Source organism: Pagrus major, chromosome 21, assembly GCF_040436345.1.
Source record: "Pagrus major chromosome 21, Pma_NU_1.0".
Lineage (NCBI taxonomy): Eukaryota > Metazoa > Chordata > Actinopteri > Spariformes > Sparidae > Pagrus > Pagrus major.
The window spans coordinates 2,080,257-2,107,327 of record NC_133235.1 but is presented as its reverse complement, the minus strand read 5'-3'; the positions used below and the strand labels follow the sequence as shown (position 1 = coordinate 2,107,327).

The 27,071-nt window shown below is 39.9% G+C and overlaps 1 protein-coding gene across 1 annotated transcript; it reads left to right on the top strand.

The window, feature by feature from the left end:
- Positions 1–663: 663 nt before the first annotated feature.
- Positions 664–25,811, top strand: dnai4 (dynein axonemal intermediate chain 4). Its single transcript, XM_073490791.1, has 17 exons — positions 664–722; positions 820–961; positions 11,956–12,122; positions 13,938–14,044; positions 14,313–14,469; positions 14,636–14,775; positions 15,125–15,289; positions 15,484–15,660; positions 17,164–17,303; positions 18,008–18,094; positions 18,257–18,411; positions 18,514–18,674; positions 21,800–21,912; positions 23,997–24,095; positions 24,216–24,442; positions 24,539–24,692; positions 25,579–25,811. The coding sequence occupies exons 1-17, from the start codon at positions 664–666 to the stop codon at positions 25,621–25,623; spliced, it is 2,295 nt and encodes a 764-aa protein (XP_073346892.1). The 3' UTR covers positions 25,624–25,811.
- Positions 25,812–27,071: the final 1,260 nt, after the last annotated feature.

Below are 27,071 nucleotides of genomic sequence, written 5' to 3'. Positions count from 1 at the left end.
GACCTGCTCTATGTAAAAGCCAGCCAGCCAATTGCAGTGTCTTATTTTGATTTGCAGAATTTGTTCATTTTTTTGTCCCAATGATTGTCATTATTAGTAGTTCAAATCACTGGATATAAAAACGATTCATCAAAATCAGTTAAATATAAACGTCAGTGCTTTTTATTCCCACAGATGTCACATTTACATGTCAGGATGTGGTTATTATAGACACAGATTCAATATTTAACTGTCATTTATCATCACAGTAACAGCGTTACATACATTGGTAGCTGTAAACACTCATAAAAACATTAGAAAAATACATACGTGGGTTTGGTGCCTACCTGTTTACTAAACATATAAGGTTAACGTTTAAAATCATCAGAAAACATTACATACGTTGTTTTTGGTATCTGTCTGTTTCCCAAATATATTCGTACGTGTGTGAATGTGTAAATGAGAGGCATTATCTTATAGCACTTTGTAGAAGGAGCTTTATAAAGTTCACTCCATTGACTTGTATTAGTTCACGGGGCAGACTTGCCACATCCAATATGGCGGCGACGTTCACATACGAGCGAGTCACTGCTACGTCATTACGTCTGTGCTACAGAGTACACCACTCTGTCCGGCAGGGGGCGTGGCGCTCCGCTGCTATGGAAACTGACATACAACAATAAAATGTCTACCTGCGTGGCGACAGAGGACAGACAGAAGAGACGAACTCTGGTGCTGAGGCCGTAAGTGAACACTTTTGAAGTCACGTTGTCAACATTATAATTAAACATGCTAACTGTTCAGCTATTCTGTCATATTGTTGTATCCCAGCTCTTCTAGAACTATTAGTATTTCAGTATCAGGCACACATGGAGTCAACCAGAGCGTCGTCGGCTCCCCGAGCAGGAAACGGTTCAGTCTGGGCGGCGGCAGCAAAGTTCTGGAGAAGAGCGTCGTTCACACTCCGAGACAAGCTGCTTGGGTAACTGACACCAGCAGGCTACATGTAGCAGGAGGCTACAGTATTTCATTCAATTTAATTTCCTTAGAAAGCATTTACACAAAAAACATCATCATAGAGAATCATAACCAAGTGTACGAGCCAACAAATAAAGGGAAGACAATAACAATGATACCCATAATAATAATAATAATAATAATAATAATAATAATAATAATAACACCATTCACACCTGGGCTCACCTAGCCCTAGAAACCTACATGAACGCCGGTCGGGTCAAGACCCACAAGTGGCCCTAAGGACTCTGACACTCTGAGCTCACACCTGTCCTTAAAGGAATAGTTAACTCTAGAACGAAATTCAGTCATTATCGACTCACCCTCATGCTGTAGTCAACAGAACATCAACAGAACTCGCGATAGATACACACAGGTATTTACATCCAGCTGTGAGCGACCGAGCGACACACAAACACAAGAGGGATCTGCCTGCACTAGTGATTTGAAACTTTGAAACTCACAGCAGGATGTAAATACTGGTGTGTATCTATCATGAGTTCTAGTTGATCTTGTCTGGCGTGGCTTCCGTAGTGCATACAGCTGTGAGGGAGACTTGCGTGCACGCGGGAGTGTGCCTCCAGGCAGATATAGTATAGTGACTGTTTAGGCTAGAAAACTGTACTAAATGACGTTGTTTCAAGTAAACTCTGGATGTCGCCACTTCAGGACACTTGGATTGCAGCAGTATGGAAGAATATTACAAAGTATTTGTGTAGTTTTATGGACCTTTTCGTCTTGGACACCATTGACGCCCGTTATATTTACATTTACATTACATTTACATTTAGGGCATTTAGCAGACGCTTTTGTCCAAAGCGACTTACAATAAGTACATTTGTCACAAGAAAGAAACCACAACATATCACCGTTGATAAAGTAGAAAAGATAGAAACAATATTCAAGCCCTCTTCTGAGCAAAGTAGCTGCCATTTATCAAGGATACCTTTCATAAGTGCTATGATGTAAGTGCTAAAGGTAGGAACATACAAGTGCATATCATAGATATGTATATATATATATGTATATATATATATATATATATATATATATATATATATATATATATATATATATATATATATATATACACACACACACACACACAGACGCGGATTAATGCATAGGCTTCCCTAGGCTGCAGCCTAGGGGCCCCACGTGTGGAGGGGCCGTGGTGTCACAGCCGTGGGGGACTTTTAAAACAAGGTGATTTCATCCCCCCGACTTTCTCCTAAGGTATTAAACCGTTTGCCCGCCCTCGCGGTGTACCAGTGTACTAAAATGGAGCGCACCTCAGTCCCCAGAGGAGGATTAAGGTAGTCATGGGCCCCTAGGCTATTTTTTATGTGGGCCCCCCCTTATGCATCATGCTCTCCCAGAAAAAATGTAATTTTGCACCATGTGTAACAGTGCAGGAGAATATTTGGCAAACATGATCCACATACACTCCAGTTAGCACACAGGTAGGTCAAATCGAATCGATGAGCTTGATTGGATGAGGTGACCCGTGTCTGCCCAATCAGTGCTGTTTTGTTTGTTTATTACCCCATGGACCAATAGAGGTCAATGAATTTTTCCATTATTGTACAAGTACCATAATTATACAAGTGTATTTAAATTTCTAAAAAATAATCTGACCAATTCAAGGACCCCTCCACAGGGGTGGAGCAGCAATTTTAAATGTCGGGGGGTTCTGGGGTAGCACATGAGCACCGCAACCACCTTTGGCCCCTGTTTCAGTCTCCAAAACTAATGCGATGCATTTCTAGATTTTCTTCACTAGGATATGCCAATAATATTGCATTCAAAATGTACATTATAGCACAACGCTCTTTAACCTAAGATATTATATATTCACAAGCAATCACATACCATGGTATTAAGAAATTAATGTATATGTCTTATTAAAGAACAAGTGTGAGTGAGTGAAATTGGCAAGAACACTGTGTTCCTCCCTCTTCTCTTGTGTTATCTCCCTCTCCTTCTCTCATGTTCTCCCCTTCTCCTTCTTTTGTGTTCTCCCTCTCTTCTCCTGTGTTCTCCCCCTCTCGTCTTCTCTCCAACTTCTCTCCTGTTCTCTCCCTCATCTTCTCCATGCTCTCCTTTGTCCTGCCTCCTGGACTTCCCTTCCTCAGAAACATCCTACATAAAGAACTCAATGTTAATATTCCTGAACATGGAAGTGTTGAAATATTTTATGTAAACTTAGAACAAACAGCCTTGATTTTGATTAGGAAACATTCAATTCTTTTGTTGTTCTTTTATCTGCTTTTTATTAATTATTTTACATATATTTTGTTGTTCTAATCTGTTTTAACTAATCTTTCATCCTAGCCTTTATTGTACTCTATATTATTTTATTCCTCTTATTATTTAAGATTTTAATAGTTTTATTGCATTTCATTGTCTTCATTTCTATTCTTTTCTAGTTTCTGAGAGCAGTAACAGGGATGAGTTGATGTAGGAGATTTTCTTCATTGAAAAGAAGGTTTTAAACTCCAACAAATAGCTTTAAGTTACGTAAATGAACACCTACATGGCATCAATGCAAGAATATGAATGTACTACCATAAAATTGAATTAGTGCATTTATGGATTGAAAGCTAGCTTTCTGTTTCCCTCCTGTCACATAACTCCAATTAAATGACAACTTGACTTGAAAAAGAAGTCAATCTTCTGCTGCCTCTTCCTGTTTGGCATTCCTAACAAAAAGAATAATGATAATGTTGAATAATATCAAAATCAGTGGATGTCTCTAGAAAACTATCCGTCAGTTACCATTAACTTTACCTGGCTTGCATTAACTTTGTTTGCCACCTGGCTTGCTTAATATTAGCGGACATGCCACAAAGCAAGACATAGTTTAGTTATTTACAGACAAAATTCTACATTATTAACTAGTTAAATAACAGTTTCATACCTCTGCTCTGTTCGCTGTCTGCGGCAGCGAGTGACGGCAACTCCGTGTTAGCATGTAAGGGTTTACTTTCCCGGGGGGCTGGGACTAGTGTGTTTGGTCAAATGGCTGTGATTGGCTTGATGGCTGTCAATCAATATAACTTGGCCAATGGGTTTTCATGTATAAAACGTATTATGTATTTTGTAATATGTAATTATGTATATATAATGTAGAATTTTGTCTGTAAATAACTAAACTATGTCTTGCTTTGTGGCATGTCCGCTAATATTAAGCAAGCCAGGTGGCAAACAAAGTTAATGCAAGCCAGGTAAAGTTAATGGTAACTGACGGATAGTTTTCTAGAGACATCCACTGATTTTGATATTATTCAACATTATCATTATTCTTTTTGTTAGGAATGCCAAACAGGAAGAGGCAGCAGAAGATTGACTTCTTTTTCAAGTCAAGTCGTCATTTAATTGGAGTTATGTGACAGGAGGGAAACAGAACGCTAGCTTTCAATCCATAAATGCACTAATTCAATTTTATGGTAGTACATTCATATTCTTGCATTGATGCCATGTAGGTGTTCATTTACGTAACTTAAAGCTATTTGTTGGAGTTTAAAACCTTCTTTTCAATGAAGAAAATCTCCTACATCAACTCATCCCTGTTACTGCTCTCAGAAACTAGAAAAGAATAGAAATGAAGACAATGAAATGCAATAAAACTATTAAAATCTTAAATAATAAGAGGAATAAAATAATATAGAGTACAATAAAGGCTAGGATGAAAGATTAGTTAAAACAGATTAGAACAACAAAATATATGTAAAATAATTAATAAAAAGCAGATAAAAGAACAACAAAAGAATTGAATGTTTCCTAATCAAAATCAAGGCTGTTTGTTCTAAGTTTACATAAAATATTTCAACACTTCCATGTTCAGGAATATTAACATTGAGTTCTTTATGTAGGATGTTTCTGAGGAAGGGAAGTCCAGGAGGCAGGACAAAGGAGAGCATGGAGAAGATGAGGGAGAGAACAGGAGAGAAGTTGGAGAGAAGACGAGAGGGGGAGAACACAGGAGAAGAGAGGGAGAACACAAAAGAAGGAGAAGGGGAGAACATGAGAGAAGGAGAGGGAGATAACACAAGAGAAGAGGGAGGAACACAGTGTTCTTGCCAATTTCACTCACTCACACTTGTTCTTTAATAAGACATATACATTAATTTCTTAATACCATGGTATGTGATTGCTTGTGAATATATAATATCTTAGGTTAAAGAGCGTTGTGCTATAATGTACATTTTGAATGCAATATTATTGGCATATCCTAGTGAAGAAAATCTAGAAATGCATCGCATTAGTTTTGGAGACTGAAACAGGGGCCAAAGGTGGTTGCGGTGCTCATGTGCTACCCCAGAACCCCCCGACATTTAAAATTGCTGCTCCACCCCTGTGGAGGGGTCCTTGAATTGGTCAGATTATTTTTTAGAAATTTAAATACACTTGTATAATTATGGTACTTGTACAATAATGGAAAAATTCATTGACCTCTATTGGTCCATGGGGTAATAAACAAACAAAACAGCACTGATTGGGCAGACACGGGTCACCTCATCCAATCAAGCTCATCGATTCGATTTGACCTACCTGTGTGCTAACTGGAGTGTATGTGGATCATGTTTGCCAAATATTCTCCTGCACTGTTACACATGGTGCAAAATTACATTTTTTCTGGGAGAGCATGATGCATAAGGGGGGGCCCACATAAAAAATAGCCTAGGGGCCCATGACTACCTTAATCCTCCTCTGCACACACACACACACACACACACACACACACACACACACACACACACACATATATATATATATATATATATATATATATTGGGGGGTGGGGGGTGGGGAGGGGAGGGGAGGGAGTAATGCTATGCGGGGTCGAGGTGAACTCTGAACAAGTGACTCTTGAGTCTTTTGCGAAAGATGGCGAGTGACTCTGCTGTCCTGACATTGGTCGGGAGTTCGTTCCACCACTGAGGTGCCAGAACAGAGAACTTCAGTGAAGTAAGTTTTAAGTTGGATATTCGACAGACATTCGCAAGCCACTCACACATTTCAAGTGCACCCGTATTGCAGACTTTACAGTAAACACACGGAGAAGACGGCTACAGCGTGTACCGACTTCCTGTTTTCAAAATAAAAATGTGGGATATTTAAAGCAGAGATACTGTGTTTAAAGCTATTGAGCTAAAATGCTAATATTTGCATATAGCCTAAAAAATAATACAATTTATGAACAGATGTAAAATGTAAAAACAAGAGGTGTATCTCATGCAGCCAGTGTAGTTGCATGATCCCACACTGATTTTGAGTCAATTGATCACACGACCTGGAAGCTATTGAGCTAAAATGCTAAGATGTACATATAAAAATTTATAAAAATTATGAACAGATGTAAAATGTAAAAACAAGAGATGTATCTCATGCAGCCAGTGTAGTTACATGATCCCAAACTGATTTTGAGTCAATTGATCACATGACCTGGAAGCTATTGAGCTAAAATGCGAAGATTTACATATAAAAATTAATAAAAAATATTTAGAGATGTAAAATGTAAAAACAAGAGGTGTATCTCATGCAGCCAGTGTAGTTACATGATCCCACACTGATTTTGAGTCAATTGATCACATGACCTGGAAGCTATTGAGCAAAAATGCTAAGATTTACATATAAAAATTAATAAAAATTATGAACAGATGTAAAATGTAAAAACAAGAGGTGTATCTCATGCAGCCAGTGTAGTTACATGATCCCAAACTGATTTTGAGTCAATTGATCACATGACCTGGGAGCTATTGAGCTATAATGCTAAGATTTACATATAAAAATGTATAAAAATTATGAACAGATGTAAAATGTAAAAACAAGGGGTGTATCTCATGCAGCCAGTGGAATAACATGATGCAACACTAGTAGGGCTCCAATGATTTTATTGTAACATAAACATGTCCCTTGTTTCTATTGGCATAAGGGACATTTCCAGGTTTTGTCCTTGGCATCCTCTATGTCCATGGACAGACATGAGCCATGGAACCACCGGTCGCAGTTATCACATTGGATCTGTTTAATTGAAAACAAATTATATATTTTATTATTTTTTATTTTTGTATTTATTATTATTTGACACCTAAACATTATTATATATTTTTTCATGGCTATATAACAATTCAACATGTCTTTAACTGTTTTTCAATTACTCACCCATTGTGCAATGGCAGTTCCTGGTCCTGGTGGCTTGAAGGTGGCACACATAGCACAGCAATTTTGATCATCAAAGACGAAAAAAACAAACATTTATTTAATTATATATACCTCCTATCTATCTTGTTTTTGATTTGTATGCTTAATTAGCCTTTACCTGAGGCCTCCAGGATGTGAAGAGCCAGATCTCTCCTCTCCTTCTCCATTTTTTTTTTAGATGTGCATTTTTTTTAGTTATGCATGAAAGTTCATGTCAGGGATGGCTGGGAAAGCCTTTATCAGGGCTTTTGCCATCTAAACAACATCAAATGGAGGTACTTACAACAATAATGGGGGGCATATAATAAATTACATACACTCATGATCGCTATTACATTTTTTTTTATCTCTATTCACACTATAATTTGTACATTTGCCGATATTGGTTCACATCAATTCATCTTTCCAAAGAAAAATTCCTACCTCACATATAATGAAAACAAATTGTTTTCGGCTTACCTTTACAACAACGACACCACAGCTGCTTCCATCTTGTTGGAATGAATGGGACATAACCCCCCCTTTCCACTTGACATCCACCCATTCTGTCTTTCCATGACATGTGCGCCTCATCATGAAGTACTCCCTGAATAAAGTTTATATTCATCATTCTCTTTAAATTCAGGTCCAATGATTGCAACCTGCATGGATGTTGCACTGTATCCTTGTTGCACTGTATCCAGGTTAATTTTAATTTCATTTAGATTTGAAAACAGTTCATAAAATTGAACAGTGTATCTCCATGTATTTGTAATTAATGAAAACATTGGTTATTCATTGGGTTGTTGCAAATGTGTGTGATAATCTCTGGACACGAGGGACCTGAATTTAAAGAGAATGATGAATATAAACTTTATAAACTAAACTAGTGTTGCATCATGTTATTCCACTGGCTGCATGAGATACACCCCTTGTTTTTACATTTTACATCTGTTCATAATTTTTATACATTTTTATATGTAAATCTTAGCATTATAGCTCAATAGCTCCCAGGTCATGTGATCAATTGACTCAAAATCAGTTTGGGATCATGTAACTACACTGGCTGCATGAGATACATCTCTTGTTTTTACATTTTACATCTCTAAATATTTTTTATTAATTTTTATATGTAAATCTTAGCATTATAGCTCAATAGCTTCCAGGTCATGTGATCAATTGACTCAAAATCAGTGTGGGATCATAGTACTACACTGGCTGCATGAGATACACCTCTTGTTTTTACAATTAAATCTGTTCATAATTTTTATTAATTTTTAGGCTATATGTAAATATTAGCATTTTTGCTCAATAGCTTTAAACACAGTATCACGGAAGATATAATAATAATTGGTTGTGAATGCAGGAGGCATTCACAACATATGTTCTTCTGTTTTATTATTATATCTTCCGGCTCAGAAAGTTTCGCCCTTAACTCCTTCAACATTTTTCAACGTATTCACTCCATTCAAGCACCAAATATTCATCTCAATTGGGAATCGACGGCATCTATTTTTCTCATTCATATCATTCATAGTTTCAGAGATATTCAACGTTTTTCGGCCATTTTTTCCCATTCAAGCAGATGACGGAATGTTCAAAAAATCCCACATTTCACACTTTTTCAAGCATTTTCAAAGCTCATCTAATCATTCACACTTCCAGATAGAAACTCCATTCAAACTCTGAAATATTCCACTATTTGTCTACATTCAAGCCTGTATTCATCTTTCTCACAGCATTCATACTTTTTGCACAGTCGCAGTTCAAACATTGGTAACTTTTCAGCCACTTTCAGATTTTTGCATTGGTGTGTATGTGGTGGAATGTTGACAGCCAGAGTGGAGGAGCCAACTGACAGAGTGGGGAGCAGCTCAAAAAAATTCAGAAAACCTCCTCTTCAACTCGCGCTTGCTTCCACAAATTTCACTCCAGCAGAAAAATGACGACATCAGCTTGTAGGAAAACTCGTGCTGGTCACTAGAGTGGTTCTCTGGAGGCAATCGGACAAAAACTTTTGCCTCTGTGGGCGTTTAACTGACAGGAACACCGACCAACTGCCGCATTAACTCCCATGAAACAGAGGAAAAATATCTGGAGGCAGACAAACACATCCACTTTTCTGAACTGCTCCACAAGACACATTTTTGACCACACACGCACAAAAATTTCACTCAAGTGCTCACAAGACTCTCATAGTTTCGACCATATCATTATTTGAGTGATAGCAGTTACTGTTTTGGATGGAGAAGCATGTTAATGTGAGGTGAACCTCAGCTAAAATCACTATTAAATCAACTCTCACAGTCCGTCACCGTGACCACCCTGGTTACCATCACCGTGGCAACCAAGATCAATTGGGCCAACACAGAGAGAGACAGATTTATCAATGAGTCAGTTTAATACACACAGTGATATACAGACTATATTTCCAAACATTTTAACTATATTTAACTATTATCTTTTCATTCATTCAAGCCAGAATCTCCATCTAAATATTTAAATGTTCCCAATCACTGATACATTGACATTTATTTCACTTTTCAGTCCCATTCAGAGTATTTGATTCATTCTCACTGTAACATCTCTTCATACTCCTGTTTGGCTCACAGCTTATATTTTATTTTTAATCCTTCATTCTCACCCAACTATTAGGAAGCTTCATTGTCTTCAGACAAGAATTCAAAAATATTCAAGCCACCAATTCAGTTTGGCCTTAGCTTTTCAACAAACCCTAAATTATTTCACAGTTTTTAGATATTCTGGACATTATTCAAAGTTTTCAAAGCCAGCAATCCGCATTTGGCATCAGCTCTTCAAAAACCTTAAAATATTCAACATATTTCATATATTCTGGACATTATTCAAAGTTTTCACAGCCAGCAATGCACATTTGGTGTCAGCTTCTCAAAAGGGAGCATTCACAACCGCAAGTTCTTCAGAACTTGCCTTCTCTAGTTTTTTAAATAATTTTAAAAATAAAGAATTCCGTGCGTAGAAGAATATATGTTGTGAATGCCTCCTGCATTCACAACCAACTAACTTCACTGAAGTGAACAGAGAAGAGTCGCGACTTCGCTGAGCGGCCTTTGTTTGCTCTTAGCGATGGCGGTACCAGCCGGCCAGCTGATGTAGTAGAGCGAAGTGCTCGCACAGGGGCGTGTGGTCTGACCAGTGTTTTGAGGTAGATGGGTGCAGTTCGGTTGACCGCCTTGAAGGCCAGCACCATGGTCTTGAATCTGATGCGGGCCGCAACAGGAAGCCAGTGGAGGTCACGGAGGAGGGGGGTCACATGGGAGAGTTTGGGTAGATTGAAAACGAGGCGCGCTGCAGTGTTCTGGATACATTGCAACGATTTAGTCGCAGTGGCTGGGAGTCCAGCCAAGAGCGAGTTGCAGTAGTCGAGGTGGGAGATGACCAGCGATTGAACCAGGAGTTGCGTCGCTCCTTTGTGAGGAAAGACCGGATCCTGCGGATGTTGTAGAGGGCAAATCTGCAGGATTGGGCCACCGCGGTGATGTTGGGGGTGCAGGATAGTCTGTCGTTGAGGATGGATATATGGATATATGGATTTTTGCTGCAGGAGGGTACACCCGCGGGTCTCCAGCTGCACTTTGAGGAATAAGAAACTACACCGGACTTGTCATCAGCATGAGGGTGAGTCGATAATGACTGAATTTTGGATGATTTTAGATGATGCCTCTAGGATGAGAGGTGAAACGTCCTTAAGAAATTTCGATTTATGAACAAATGTAAACGTTGCCACCCCGGTTAAAAAAAAAAATTTAAAAAAAAACACAGAAAAGGCTCTATTTCTTAATTAAACGCAATCAAGGTAAAATTCTGGTGCCAAGTTCTGGTCAAGTTTTACAGAGGAGCAATAGAAAGCATCCTGACGGGAAACATCACAAACTGGCATGGTTCATCATGGCCCAGGACAGGAAGGCTCTACAGCAGGTGATTAAAACCACCAGAACATCACTGGTACCATATACAGAGCATCAGTGGCATCAGTGAAGTGAGACGTCTGCACAGAGCCCAAAGATACTAAAAGACAACACCCACCCAGCCAGTCTGTTCACCCTGCTGCCATCTGACAACAGATACAGTAGTACCTGCTGCTGTACCACCAGACTACAGAGTAGCTTCACTCCTCAGGCTGAGAGACTCCTGAACTCATCCTCAACACTCCACCATGTGTAGTGATATAGTGATTTTTGTCTTGTGTAGTGTAAGGACTATACAATTTACACTTCGCTGTACAACCCTGTGTTGTAGAATGACAACAAATTGAACCTTGAATTATAATCAGATTGATTATAAAATAGTCTTCTCCTGTATTTACACATTTTCTAGTAGACATCATAGGTACACATAATATTATGCAAGATAAATCTACAAATATCTTGCCACAGTTTATGGGTATGTTTACATTTCTAGAAAATAATGATCACAGTTTGAGAATCACAGGAGGCACAGCTCACATCAGTATCTTAATTTAACAAGAGAAGACCTGACTGTGTCACAGCAATAAATGATTTTAAATGAGACTTCTTTGAACTTATTGACTTTTTTCCAGCATAAATTGTCACAACTCACTGTTTCAGGCTGCAGGTGAAACAGAACATACATCAGTCTGAAATAGAGCATGGACCATGCAGTCGTTTTTACAACCACTTGGATAAAAGCACACTTTCCAGTATGAGAGTCGGATGCATGAGTAGAAGGAACATGACTGACAGAAGCTGATATACGTTGTTCTCCTGTGTGCAGGTGTTTGATGAGGAGGACAATGATGTCACTCCTAAGCTGCTGTACCAGGCACATCCAGCTGCTGTGCAGGCAAAAGCCAGCAGGTTGTTTCTGGATGAAATCTCTGCTGCTGGATCAGCATCAGACCAGACATCAGCCACCAGGAGCTTCACCATGCCTTTCTCCAGGTACCAGGGCTCATTCTGTTACAGCTGATCTGATGGATCCTGTAAAGCATTACTTCAATATAGGAAAACCACCAACAACTTTGTAAGGTGACTGTTTACCACAGGCTGCTTTAAATCCATCAATTAATGAAATCACCTCCACATCATGAAACAAACAATTTATACAAATCATATTTTTTAAAAATCTTTATAGACATGAAATATGATTTGCAGCCATATGTCTCAGAATGTGTAGGATTGCAGCGATATCCTGTTTTAAATGAATACGCTGGTATGAAAGTTAAAATCATCATACTGTGTACGTTTGTGTACTGTATCTGTGTTATTAAAAAATATATTTCAAGTTCATATCAAGTTTCACAACTGTCAGGACAGTTGCCTACGATACAGCACTTAGAATCTGTCAGCATTACATGAAGCACTAAATAATTTTCAGTTATTTCTGGACTGAAACCAGTAATGACAAATGTCCGGTGTTACAGTCAATTCTTTGAAGGGCACAAACTTGGAGCTCTGTGGTAATCTTCCAATAAAATGGTCGATGGCCCAATAAAAAATGTTAGACATACATATCCCAGGACACATGGAGCACATCACAAGGTTGAACTTTGATAGAGAGCTATAAACAGTTGATAAGAGAATGACAAATAGCAGTTCAGTTCAGTTCATCAGTTCAGTTCATTATCTACCGCTTTTTCCGTGAGGGTCGCGGAGATGTTGCCGCTTTATCGCCGCTTTCAGGGGATTGCGGGCAAATAGCAGTAATAAATTATTTATTATTAGCTCAGTTTATGTATATTATCATGTCATTACCCTCACCAGGGAAAGAAGTGTTCAAAACATACATTTGTTCAGTTTCTTTGGGGGACGATGAGGCATAGTTATCGATGTCTGCTTATCTGTACCAGACACAACTCTATCCTCACTTCAGTTCACTCCCTTTCAAATTACTACATTAAGGACAAAGTCATCAACCTGGATGATGAAATCCAAAACCAAATATTTCCATACAATAGAAATATAATAGTTAAGGTCAAGCCTTTGTTTATTGAGTCGATATTGAAAAAGGAATATTGTTTTATAAATGATCTGTCTGTCTGTCTGTGAGAAATGTATGGTACAGTCTGTGACCATTTTACATATCACCAGCTCTGCAGCTATACCACAAACCTGGAAAAAGACAAAAACAAGTGACATACTGTCCCTGCGTTATGGGTGATTTATGGATGAGCAAGAAAAAAACAAACAAGAACAACTATCAATTTTAGATGGATACTTACCGACCAGGCAGAGGCTTCATAAATGGGGAATTCCGCCATCGATCATGTCGATCTTATAAGGAGGAAGAAGAGTCAGACGTTATATTGATATCGTAAAGTAGTACTATTCTGGATTGTAGTTCAAAAGTGAATCTCTGATCTAATTACTGTGTTTTAATGCGCCTTAATGCGATAATAATGCTTAAACTACAACAGGAAATACTTTTTTTCTCTTTCCTAAAATGTTGTCTTGTATTGTCTTCAGTTTCTGTAGATCTGCCTGGATGGACCCTTTGACCTCATGTTATAATAATAATAAAGCTAAAATCAAATTTAAAAAATAACAATAATTGTGTAATACCATGAAACTGAGATATTTCTGAGATGGTTATCGTACCATGAAAATGTTGTACCATTGCAACCCCAGTACTGTATCATATATCATATATATAAAACTGTGTTTGACATCTTTTTTGTCCTTTTGTGTAGCTAATAAAGGACATGTGTTGCCACAGGTCTTCACCTTGTAAAAATGTATTCTGACATTATTTTGCAGGTCAGGATTTGGAAGCAGCAGAATATCCAGCCAGTCTACCATCGAATCAATAAATGAGGAGATTGAGGATACATTTTCCAGACGGGACGTGCCCATCAACTTCCCAGGTTCACTGCAATATTATTTTTTACATTCCTTCATTTAAAAAAAGATATTTTTACCCTAAGGGCTGTTTTTTTTCCAGCTGTTAATTCCTTTTGATTATTATATTCATATTTTTTTCTCACTCCATCTTAAATGTTGGTACATGACAGTAAGTTGACAGACTGTAACATCTTATTATGACTGAATGCCTCAGGTCTCAGTAACAGACAGCTGTAACACACTGTGTCTTTTGTGGTATTTGGTGACATTTTCTCTTTTTTTTTGTTCCAGATGTGCAGCAGAAGAGAGACACTATGAAAGAACACATGACAGAAGACATGTTGAAAGAGCTCATAGACGTTTACATCTCTGACACAGACAGCATTTCACTGCTAGACATACCCAGCAGCCTCGTGTCAGTAGATGCTGATGATGCAGAAGCAATCATGTGAGTGATTTAATCAACTTTGACTCTGAATACTCCAAGACTTCCCCCAAGAAAGACTCACCACTCATCATCTTTTGACCTGAATAAAATTCAGATTGATTGTTGGAAAATGCATATTGTTTTTTGGTATTAACAGTCTGGTGTCATCTTCACCTTGTTTTCACAGAGAGAGGAACAAGCAGTATGCTGAGGTTTGCAGGCACAGAATGGGTAATGATAAGTATGTGGATCGATCAATGCAGACAGTGAATGGAGCAGCTAAACATAAACAGGTCCAGAGCGACAACGTGGCCATGGTGGACTCAGGTTAAGAACTTTTTCATGGATCTTACAATCCTAAAGCTGCATTCATTGATTATTCTTATGGCCACATGGGCCTGTTATAGCTAACAGGAGACTAACAACAGCTGCAAGGTTAGCATTCATATGGAATCATGTTTCTGGACACCTGGAGTCCAGTCTACTCTACTGGTACTGTTAGTTCTGGTTTGGGCTTCAGCAGTGACTTGTAGACTTGTGACTTGTGTTCTCTCATCAGGGCCCTATTTTACAAAGCAGCTTCAGTGAAAACATTATCTCATCATTGAACCCATTATTGTTTGTACCCACAAACTCAAAGTTAATTGTGTTTGTTTTTTGGTTCCATTTTCCACAGGCACAAATGTTACCACCTGGGATATGTATAACACTCTGCTGAGCCCTGAGCAGGATCAAACAGTGTGTAGCCCTGAGCTGGAGAGGGCTGACTGTCCAGAGGCTGTGGTGGACAGCAGCAGAAGTGCAGACAGGAGTGTGTCAGTGGACAGCACAGCCAGTGCAGGTAACAATGAGGGACACCGGACCAGACGCTCTGCTTGAGTCTGGTGTAATCGTCTTGTCAGACGTTTGCTCATGGTAGATGATTCTAGATGTATAAATAATTGAACGTGACGTCTCAGGTCCTGTGCAGATGCCCTGAGTTTAGGATAGCTTGCAATAACTTGCATGTATAATTTTCTTTTATCCCTTCTTCAGCCAGTACTGCTAGCTCACTGAGAGAAGTGGAAGCGTTTGGGAACACTGAGTCGGACCTGCAGCTGATCATGCTGTCAGAGAGTTTCCAACACTTCCTACTGGTAATGGAGAGGAGCATACTGGAAAACACCTTCCGGCCTAAGCTGGCAGCTTACAGACAGCTGCCAGTTCTAGCAGGTAAACTCTGGGCTGCATTTGTTTCTCTTCAGATGCACGGACACACTCATGATAATGCAGCTGAATCAAGATGCTTTCTGTGCTGATGTCATTTACACCTTATAATTGGTACAATACACATATACAGTCAACCACAAGGTCAGATACAGTTTTATTGGATACTAATACACAGGGCTGGGTGATAAGGCCTTTAAAGAATATATTGACTATATGTATCTGGATTTTTTAAAATCTCCTCAAAAGCACTTCATTAATGCTATGACTCGGCAACAAAACTATGTATCCGCAATATCAATATTGGTATTTTGACAAAATCTGAACACAGTGAGATGTTTCTCCAGTTATGAGCCTTTGAAAAAAAGAGTGATCCTCTACCAAACACTGACTGCTGTCTGCTTTAAAGATATTTCAGTTGGTAAAGAGGTCTGTATTGATATAATCTATAGTGCACAGATAGAGCAGGTAAAGTGATGCTGAGTCATAATGATAACTGCAAAAGAAATCATAGATTATTTTAACCAATCTGTAAATCATCTTAATTACACTCTAATTTCCAAGTGTAGGCCTAAACAATATTGACCATAACTTTAATCAGGTAAATGTCTTCACTGATTACTCTATAAGGTGCAAACAAAGACATACCGTTTGCTGTTACCACAGAGATGATGTGTATATCACAGATATCCATGTGCACAGAGGAGAATCTGCAGATTGCAGTCATAAAATTTAACATTCTGATTAATAACAGAGGAGTTGCAGGTGGATGAAGTAATACATCATTAATGAGGAAAATATTAATAACATAACTTGCAGTGACCCCAGCAGCAGACATGATGCAGTGCATCTCCCCATTACGGAAGGTGCTGTGCACATTTGTGCCCGAGGCACAGCAGGTTAACTTTATTGATTATTTAAACCTCCTGACATGCCAACAGGACCAGTCAGGGTCTCATGTTGGTTCATTTTATGTGTTCCTCTACACATAGTTTGGAGTAAAGCAGCTGTCCTCCTGATAAATCCTGAGCTCCATCAGAGCTGTCTGAAAATATTCATTTCTGAAGCTAAAAGTTGAATTCTGTTTCCTCTGGAGAGTTCCATCTGTCACTGTCACATAATTAGTTTACCATTTATTATTATAGAACAAGGTATTACAGTACGTTGATAGATAGTTCTGTGCTAATATAAGAAATATAGATAATATTTAGATCTATACATGCGTTTTAGCTGCGGTTCGGTGCGCCTGCTGAACCGACACAAACTGTGCCTTTACCAGTAAGTATAGAAAATGAAATAATTTGACTGTTACACAGCCTTTCAAACAAAACACAACGAAAAGACAACACAGATGCCATATCACCGTGTAACCATATCCAAAATCTAAGACCATATATCGTCTCATATCAAGATAACGATATAATATCAATGTATTGCCCAGCCCTCCTAATGGATTTAATGTAACTATCTGACTGATAAAAGTGAGACTGAATGTAACGATTGTGTCAGACGTCGACAGTCCGGTGAAGCAGAGAGAGGCGGGTGCAGACAGCCCTTCTTTTCCAGCTGTGGAGCGTCTCTGGGCTTTCAGCTGTGAGCTCAGCAGAGGATGCAATGTCAGCAGCATGGCCTGGAACAAGAAGAACCCGGTAACACAGACACACCTGCTGCTCCTGTGCACACCTGTCACTGTCATTTTGTCTTCTATGTCTGTGGAGTTTTGGAATGTTTTTGTCACATCTGTCTGTGTTGTAGGATGCAGCCATTTAACAGGCTTTATTGACCATTAGCAGTTTGAATACAAGTTTTTGTCATGTCTGCAGTATGACAAGCTTTTGTTAGTCTGGATTATTCTTTAAAGGTTTATTTAACCCAAAACGCAGCCCCAGTAGTTGTTTCTCCTAAACAACTGATGTAGCTGGGGACTCATTTTTAAATGGAAAAAACAACCAAAGAAACATCAGATGTCTCCATACAGCTCGTCTGCTGAAGCCCCGAGATCACAAACTGATCTGAGAAGGTGTTATTCACACCCTCGACGTGCGGTCGAGGGTGTGAATAACAGTGGAGTGGGGTGCACGCTAACACTTTCACCTACAGACTTCAGCTTTAAAAAGGGTGTAAATAACATCTTCTCACACTGATTCAAACTGAAACTATCTGCATGGCTTGATACTACTAGTGTATAGTAGTAGTAAACTTATGAAATAGTTTAATTATTTTAACTTGCAGTCATTGAAATTGTCTGGCATGCAATTACAAATTCATCATTAGTAATACCGGCCAACAAAATTACAGACACTTTTATTATTGCTATCACTAAGACACTAAGCTTTCCTGCTTTCCCTGCCAGGACCTCCTGGCTGTGGGCTATGGTGAGTTTGACTCCAGTACCCAGAAACCAGGCCTGGTGTGCTGCTGGTCTCTCAAAAACCCCACGGTATGACTTTGTTTGAACCTTCATTTACCTTCTCAAACTTCCACACATCACTCTCTCGTGCTCGATGCCTCCTCAGCAGCCTGCGGGATGCTGAGTGAGGATGTAGTTCATGTGGTTGTGCCAGCTGTTCATTCCAGATGTTGTCATGTGTCCTCCCTGCAGTGGCCTGAGCGTGTCATCCACTGTGACAGCGCTGTCACTTGCCTGGATTTCTCATCCAACAGCCCCAGTCAGCTGGCTGTGGGGATGTCAGATGGCAGTATTGCTATCTACAATGTGCAGAGTCAAAGCAACAAGTCATGTGTCATCAGCAGCAGGTGAGGTTGTGTGTGTGTGTGAGTGGATGGTGCAGCTCTTAATTCCCACACTGACAGTAATTGTTGCTGGTGCTTCTCATTTGTTTCTCTGTCTCTGTGCAGTGAATGTCCCAACAAGCACCTGGGTCCAGTGTGGCAGCTCAAGTGGATCAGCCAAGAATTGAACTTCACAGGAGAGGAGGCGGTGGAGGCTCTCTTCTCTGTGGCAGCAGATGGCAGGATCAGCAAGTGGTTTGTCTGCAACAATGGCCTCGACTGCATAGGTACTGTCCTCATGGTGTTACCACTGTCAGTTCAGCCTGTTGAAAGAGAAACACCTCTCTGACAGTTCATTGACAAGATCTGTGAAGTCAGAAGATATCAAACCTTTTAGATTCTTGAACTGTAGAACATGCTGAGAAACGTTTAGAGGACAGGGAAACAACAATATAGTCAATGTTGTCACTACACCTGATTCCACTTATTTATTTTAACTTATGTTTAAAACATTATGGTGATTAATCATTTTTGTTGTGTTGGAACGGTAACGGGATGAAATCAAAACCACACGTTTTTAAAACACAGTGAAAACGTGCACACATCTAATGTCCTTCTTTACACTGTTAATATTGTTATGACTTAATGTGTTCGTCAATGACTGAGATGAAACAATGATGAGACGGCATTAAACACTATTTCAACATCTGATATTGTTGATGAAAAAAGTCAAAAAGAGATAGAAGGAATATTGTCGACTGTTCTGTCTCAGTGCAGCAGTTCCCTCCGTGCTGCGAGCTGATATCAGGACTACACTGGCAGCACACAATGAGCAGTCAGGACTCCCAGTATTATTATTTCTGTTGCTAAAAGGCACTTTTGTTAAGCTCTTTGGGCAACCAGTTGGTTTCAGACCATTTTATGGTCCCCACAGTTCTCGTTGTTTTATAAAAGTAAGCATTAGAGAGTATTGGACGGGTCAGCTGTAGATTCATTCACAATATGTTGGTTCAAAGTAAATATGCAAATCAGAACATGTTCCATGTCTGGATGTATTCCTTCAGTTGATACTATCAGACCACTGGACCAGACACTTACTGCAAAACTCATTCTTAAAACCTGTTTCTCATCAGATAATGATCAGATCAATCTAATGTGTAGGGATGTAACGGTATGAAAATTTCACACCACGGTAATAGTGACCAAAATTATCACGGTTATCGGTATACCGCGGTATTTTTAAAATGTCTTCAAAATGTTGAAAAAACACTGATACACTGATAAATTGAAATAATTTCACCAAGATTTATATTTAAATAGATTTATTATATATTAAAAGGGTTAAGGTATAAGCAGCCTGTTTTTGAAACGTGTCCTGTAATGTCTGCGTTACAGAGGTAGAATGAGATGTACTGGCAGTAGCACTCGATTGACCAGCAGACCCTCTCTGTGAAAAAAATGAATAGAAAATGAATACTCTATTTTGGCTCTTATCTCTATCTAGACACTTGTTATATTCACCATTTTATATTATTCTTTATATATAGTCTATTCTACAAATAATCCACAAGTAATATATATTTCTGATATTACTTATATATATTGGCTGTCTGTCTGCTTGCTCGTCTGTTGTCAATGGACTCGGTCAATCTGATTGATCAAATGGCTGCTGAGCCACAGGTAGACGCTGCTCCGGTGAACGGAGCTGAGATGAAAGTCAGTCATCTCAGTCAGTTTGCATTCATTAACTCAGTCCACCCAGTACGTGTTTGTCTCAAATCCTCCTCACTGCAGCTCTGCATCAATATTTGGGGAATTATTAGGTCGACTTTAAAAAGTGAAATCTACAATTAATAAGCGGTTCAGATAACGTGCAAAAACACGGATCAACTTCGTTCAGTTATACCACTATCTGGTCAGTTTGCATTAGTGACAGCAAATTAGACAGAGAAAACTCGACATACACACATCATTCACCTGAGCTTAAGGTTAATTTACCTTGCATTCACTTAACAGTTGAGGGCGATGGTTGCGCAAATAAGTAAGTAAATTGGATGTGTTGCCGCCCCTCGCAACAACTTTCTTCTTGCAGCTCCTGCAGATAGGGCTGCCATCCTCGACCAGCTGTCCCTGAGCATTCTTATAATAACCAAAACACGCCCAGACTTCAGATTTGGTTCTCTTTGAAGGCGGAAAAATGCCTTGAGGGCCGCTACTATCACGTCCTCCCTCCGCCATGTCTTCTTCACTACATAACAAGCGCACGTTGCACGCTGCGCCTGCGTAGGGAGACTTGGATAAGGTATCTCGCGAGTTTTCCACACCGTGGTTATCAACCGCAGCGGTTACCATGGTAATTAAAACTTAAACGGTAACCTTCACCGTCGGGAATTTTACCGTGGTTTACCGTGACACCGGTAACCGTTACATCCCTACTAATGTGAATGTTGAGTCTGACTAAATGACAGAAAGTTAGTAGTAGTAGTGAGTCACAATCTCACACCCTTCTAGTTAACTGAATAAATAAATAATTATGATTAATTAATTAATTAATTAATTAATTAAGGACGTTGGGTATAGGACTAAAGGCTTCTGCACACCTAGTCTGTTTTTTCATGTGCGTATTTTAACCTGTGAGCCGATAAAAACATCATTCTTACAAACCCTGCACACTAAGTCTGATGTGGTTATAATTATGTTCATTGCAAAAAATGAACAATATGTACAAAATGAAGTCATCAAGCAGTGAATATGATTTTGTGGTCCTCTCACTTCTTGATCAAAGAAAGAGAAAAACTGGGGCCATCCGAGAGCTACGAGAGTTCACATGCTGATGAAGGAGCTGCTGAACATTCACCTCCAGGTGAATTTCAGGATGTCACTGGTCCAGTCTGATAGACTGTGGTCTGTACTGGACCACACATTAAAAAGAAGGGCACCAATTTCCACCAACGAGTTGATCCTGAACAGCGGCTGGCAGACTGAAGTAGTGACAGATACACATCAACATCACATCATTAATCCAAATTGTGCCATCGCAAAGTGTTCACCTGTTCACATGGCTGTCCTGTGATCAGTCTGTTTTATCACACTGCAGTGGCTCTGAATGGTCAAACAACCCTCAACAGGCTTCTGACAGATGTGAAAATACACAGAAAATCAAACCTGTTCTGAAAAAATCAATGACAGATGAAATTTGGAAGCAATGCTGTAAACATTATTGATACGACATGAGGTCGTATTATTTTGAAACATGCTGCGATTTCAGATGAAAAAAACAGACATGGTGTGCAAAGTTCTTCACACCAAGACTAAATGAAAACATAGCTAACAAAATAAACACCACTTTATTGATTGTGACAAATAATTCAAACTAATACAGCATTTTGTCTCTTTGCATCTCGTGCCACAGAACTAATGAAGCTCAAGAAGGTTCTGACTCAGAAGAAGAAGGCAAGAGAGAAGAAGACAGACAGTGTCCTGTCAGCACTGACTCCTGGTCTGTGCTTCGACTTCCATCCAACCGTAAGTTGCTAACAGAAATTCTGAGCCTAGTTAACTGAATACAGTATATGTAGCGGACCCTTGGCGTCAACGAATGAGGCGGAGAGATTCAAACGGGTGCTTAAATTTTATTGTCTGCTGTAGCACCGTGAAAACTATGGAAAGGAAATACAGAAAGAAAAAGAAAGAGATTAGATTAAATACATGAACATTTCATTTACAATTTCCAAACCCTCATTCAATAGAAAAATAAAAGATACATTTATTGGAAAACGTTTACAATCATTATTAACTCGATCAACCATATCAAAATAGTGTTGGCGGCATCCCTCAAGATAAATAAATCCAGACACCCCAAGGATAAAAGTAATAGCCCAAAATTCGAGTTCCACATACCTCGTTCCACTATACCAAGGGAGCTAATTGTTTGTTATGTTGAAGGTGCCGTCTGGAGAACCATTTGCCTCCTAATAACAATAAAACAAACTTAAAACAGACCGCAGCAACCTAATCAACATAAAGATGGTACATGATTACATTACATGGTTCAAAAGCAAACTTACTCAGAGAACCTCAAATAATCCAAACAAGGAGAGACTCTGCAGCACAGACGCCGCGCCAACCCAGCGGAGACAAAGGAGAAGGTGATGGAGATGCGCACAGGTGAGGATACGCACAGGTGGAGCTTACAGGGCTCATAGTCTCCTCCCTTTTATACCTTGCTACCCTAACCAAGACTAGGGCTGCTCGATTATGGCAAAAATCATAAATACGATTATTTTGATTGATATTGTAATCACAATTATTAAAGACGATTATTCCTAGATTTGAGAACAAGCATTTATTGAACTTTTAACTCTGGTATTTCTTTTACCACGATAAGTTTGAACTGAAAAACAAGAAAAATGCAAATAAATAAGAGAAAAATATATTAATAAAATGAATTAAATAATAGTTCAGTTCAGTTCTGAACTGAACTGAACTGAACTGAACTGAACTGAACTGAATTAAATAATATGTAAAAATAAAAAAACATAGGTTCGTTGTGGTGGCAAAATATAATGCTGTTGACACTTCTCTTGCAACTTTTCCGTGACATTCGTCATAAAGGGCAGGCAGCGCAATTCTGCTGAAATGGTGACGTGATGGTAACACATACCGCTTGTCCAATGTGTTAATCAGTTAATTGAACCCCGGCTCACTAACGGTGTTGATAGGGCACATGTCTTTGGCAATCATGTATGTGACGGCATCTGTTATTTCTTTATGCCTGCGGGAGCTGGGTGGATATGCGGTTGCATTGTAAAGTGTGTCCTTAATTGAGGACTGTGTGGCGGTGGCAGGAGTCGAGGAGCTTTTCATTTTTTTTTGTTCCTTCACTGCTTGGTCATGTATTACTCTGTGTGTGGACTTTAAATGGTTAAATGAATTGGTCGTGTTCCCTTGAGGTGCAGACACGGTCACGTGACATACCTTGCACAATATCTTCATTTGCTCCGAGTCAGACTCCTCGAAACCGAAGTGTTTCCACACCACAGAATTCGCTTTACCATTCTTCCTGACCAAAGGCTGCCTTTCTGCCATCTTCTACCGTCTTCTTCTACACGTTTTTTCCAAACACCCACTGGCAATACGCACCGGCGTGGCTGAAAGCGAAACTTGTCAGGCGGGGGCGGGGCGGAGCGGAGTGCACAGGTGGAGATGGAAGGGTTCGCTGCATTTACCACACAAGACACGGCGTGCGGCAGAATGATCATTTTATTACGATTACCTTGTTTACATGATCGAGGGAAGCCAAAATCGAAATCGAAATCGAAATTCAATTAATCGCCCAGCCCTTACCAAGACTGGCCACTAGATGGCAGTCCACGGTCATTTACTGGCTCAACAGACATAACACAGAGAGAGGCTGAGGTGACAGCCTAAAACAATTTACTGTTTTTCACAGTATATATTAACAGGTATGTGAACATACAGATAGGTTAGTGCAGGACTGTTGCTGTGAAACAACAGCTGACAACTGGCATTGACAGTTTGAGTAATATGAATATTTTTAATATAAATAACATAAATGACCATCATGCATCACACTTGTTCTCTTCAAGGATTCCAGGATCTACTTGGTGGGCACCTGGGAAGGTCTCATCCACAAGTGCTCATGTTCCAACAGTCAGCAGTTTCTGGAGACGTACAGGAAACACTTTGTAAGTCCATCAGAAGCTCCTTTTGATAACACTGACCCTGACCACGATGTTGTTGTTGCAGCAGGTCTGTGTTGAGTCATCGAAGAGAGCTTCAGTAACTATAACTGTCTCAGCCCTCAGGGTCCTGTGAGTTGTGTCTCATGGTGTCCACTCCGTCCTGATGTTTTCCTGAGCTGCTCCTCTGACTGGGCCATCCAGCTGTGGAAGTGGGACCACCTCAGCCCCTTGTCAGGCTTCACCGCCACCCAAGGAGCTGCGTGCGACATCAAGTGGTCCCCGAAGTGGGCCACAGTGTTCGGAGCCGTTAATGAGAGACAGCTGGAGATCTGGGACCTGAATTCCTGCATGTGAGTCAAACTGAGGGGAGGATCTGTGCTTGTTGTCTGTCTCACCCTGTGTGTCTCTGATCCTGTGTGTCAACCATATACACCTCTCTCCTTCAGTTTGGACCCAGTCATTGTGCAGCCTGCTGCCCCCGGCGTGAAGATGAGCTCTCTGCTGTTTGCCACACAGACAGACTGTGTCCTGGTAGGAGACAGTGATGGACAAGTGACTGTCTACCAGCTGAAGAACCTCAGTGTGGGAGAGAGCAGCCAGGTAACACTGAGGGACAGCTGAGAGACAGTTTAGTGTAGGGACACACTACGATGAGGGGATATTCATTAATAGGTCAATAAATGTTGCACATACATAAAAACTACTTGAGAGATGCTGGACAGCCTGTCTTATCAGTCCATCACGTTTACTTACAGACCACATATAACAGACAAAGAGAACAAAGGCTTCACTCAGAGCGCCTGACAGTCTTAACAACATAGTAAATAGTAAATCAATCCTTGACTTCTAGTTTTACAGATGAGAGCCTGTCGTCTACTTTCATGTCTCATCCAAGAGGCTTCTTCACTTCTAACTAACTGGAGGGGAGTTGCAGGCTTTTTAACTATGTGTGGGAGTGTCCTTACAGAGTCGTTAAGGGCACGTGCGAGCTCTGAGTTTCAGACTTGTTAAGGCCACTTGTGGGTCATTGACCCAACTGGCCTTCATGTGGGTTTCTAGGGCTAGGTGAGCCCAGGTGTGAATGGTTGTTAAGCTGTCTGGGGAGGGAACTCAGTACAGCATTGTAGGTGGGTGATAAGTAATGTCTTAGGCAACCTCCTCTGTTCAAAGACGGACGTTCCTGTTTGACATAGATGGATTCTTTTACTCTGCTTTCAAACCATCTGTCTTCTCTGGACAAGCTGTTTACATTGTTGTCCTCAAAGGAATGATTTGTCTCCATCTGAAGGAGAAAAATCTTTCAATTCAATCATTCCTGTTCACTCACTGTTCAGTCTGTTCAGTCCCATCATATTCACCAGTCATATTTGTGACTCAGTTGTTTTGTTGTCTGTCTGTGTTCATGTTTCTAGCAAGCGTTCAGATCAATGATGGTCAGTTCACATGATAAACAGCTCAAAGTGTCTCCCTGGATCTTTAATTTCAGGTGGACATCCTGGAAGACATCATCTGCTCTGCGGCGTCCAGATAGCTCTCTTAAAACTCCCAGATATAGAGAACAGCCCAGCTGTTTGGATCTGGTGTCTGTGCACTGTGTCAAGATGTTAAGATGTACAAATGTAGAAGCAGCAGTCCCCACTGAACACTGTGTTTTACTGATAAAACATTGGCCTGCTCACAGCGGCAGCTGAGTTTGAATGAATGTGTATCATGAAATTATTAATATGATTATGTGTATTATGATAATGATGCTATTAAACAGGATGGACAAAAGTTTTTTCATCACTCTTTCTGTTGTCAATTAAATGTCACGGTCACATGTTCTGAGGTGAAGACTCCAGCTGTGTTTGGACAGAAGCCCTCTGCCATCAGGTGATCTACTGTTCTCTCTGTGCGTGTGTGTGTGTTTGTGTGTGCGTGTGTGTGTGCGTGTGTGTGTGTGTGTGCGTGTGTGTTTGTGTGCGTGTGTGTGTGTGTTTGTTTGTTTGTGTGTGTGTGCGTGTGTGTGTGTGCGTGCGTGTTTGTGTGTGCGTGTGCGTGTGTGTGTGTGTGTGTTGAGACTGCACAGGGAATAGAATCCTTTAAATGTACAAACTAAACCCTCAGTAAATGTTTGATCCTGAGATGAAGGGGATGTTTCAGGGTTCAGCACAAACGCTTTGTACATGTGACCAGTACAAGTCTCACTTTGTCCTGATATAAATGAACAAGGAGCTTCAACTCTTTCTTAAATGTGTATGTTAGTTTTTTTTCTCTGTGTGTCCAAAGTAAAGAAAACATGGATTTATTAAAGCAGCATACATGTTTAATCAGCAGCAGAGCAGGCTGTAAACAACACTGACCTTATGAAGTTATTATAAAACACACCAACTCACACATCCATCAGCTGTGGAGCAAAGTGACAAACAGCTGAAGTTCATTAAAACACTCATTGATCCACTGGTAAGAAATACTGATCAGTGCAGGTTGACACTGAGAGCTGTCACAGTTCCTTCAGTGGCTGTAAAGGTTCAGATGATTATTGTGAAGGTATTGTCCTTTAGCTCTCTTTTGGAGCTGGGACGACTGGCTGGGTCAGATGTTCTGATGATGTTGCCTCTGTCTGCAGGGCAATCATGGCCATTAGATATGATGTAGTCTGTACTCAGACTCTCACAGACAGACCTGCGGATCACACAACACGGCTCGGGATAATTTGGGTAAGGATAAATGAAGGATGAAGGTTTCTTGTTTACACTCAATACCCAATAGAATCCTTACATATAAATAATGCATCATTTAAAATGTCACAATGTTCAATAAGCCCCACAGTAGACTGGTCATGTGTCATGTGTTTTCCAAGGTCAGATATAACTTCTGAATGTCTGTAAGTACTGTTAAACAAGAAAGGTTGTCAGAGATAACAATGACAAACAGATGATTTTGGTGTTTCAGAGTTGGTCTGACAGACTCAGTGTTCACACCTGTAACACCTGCGCC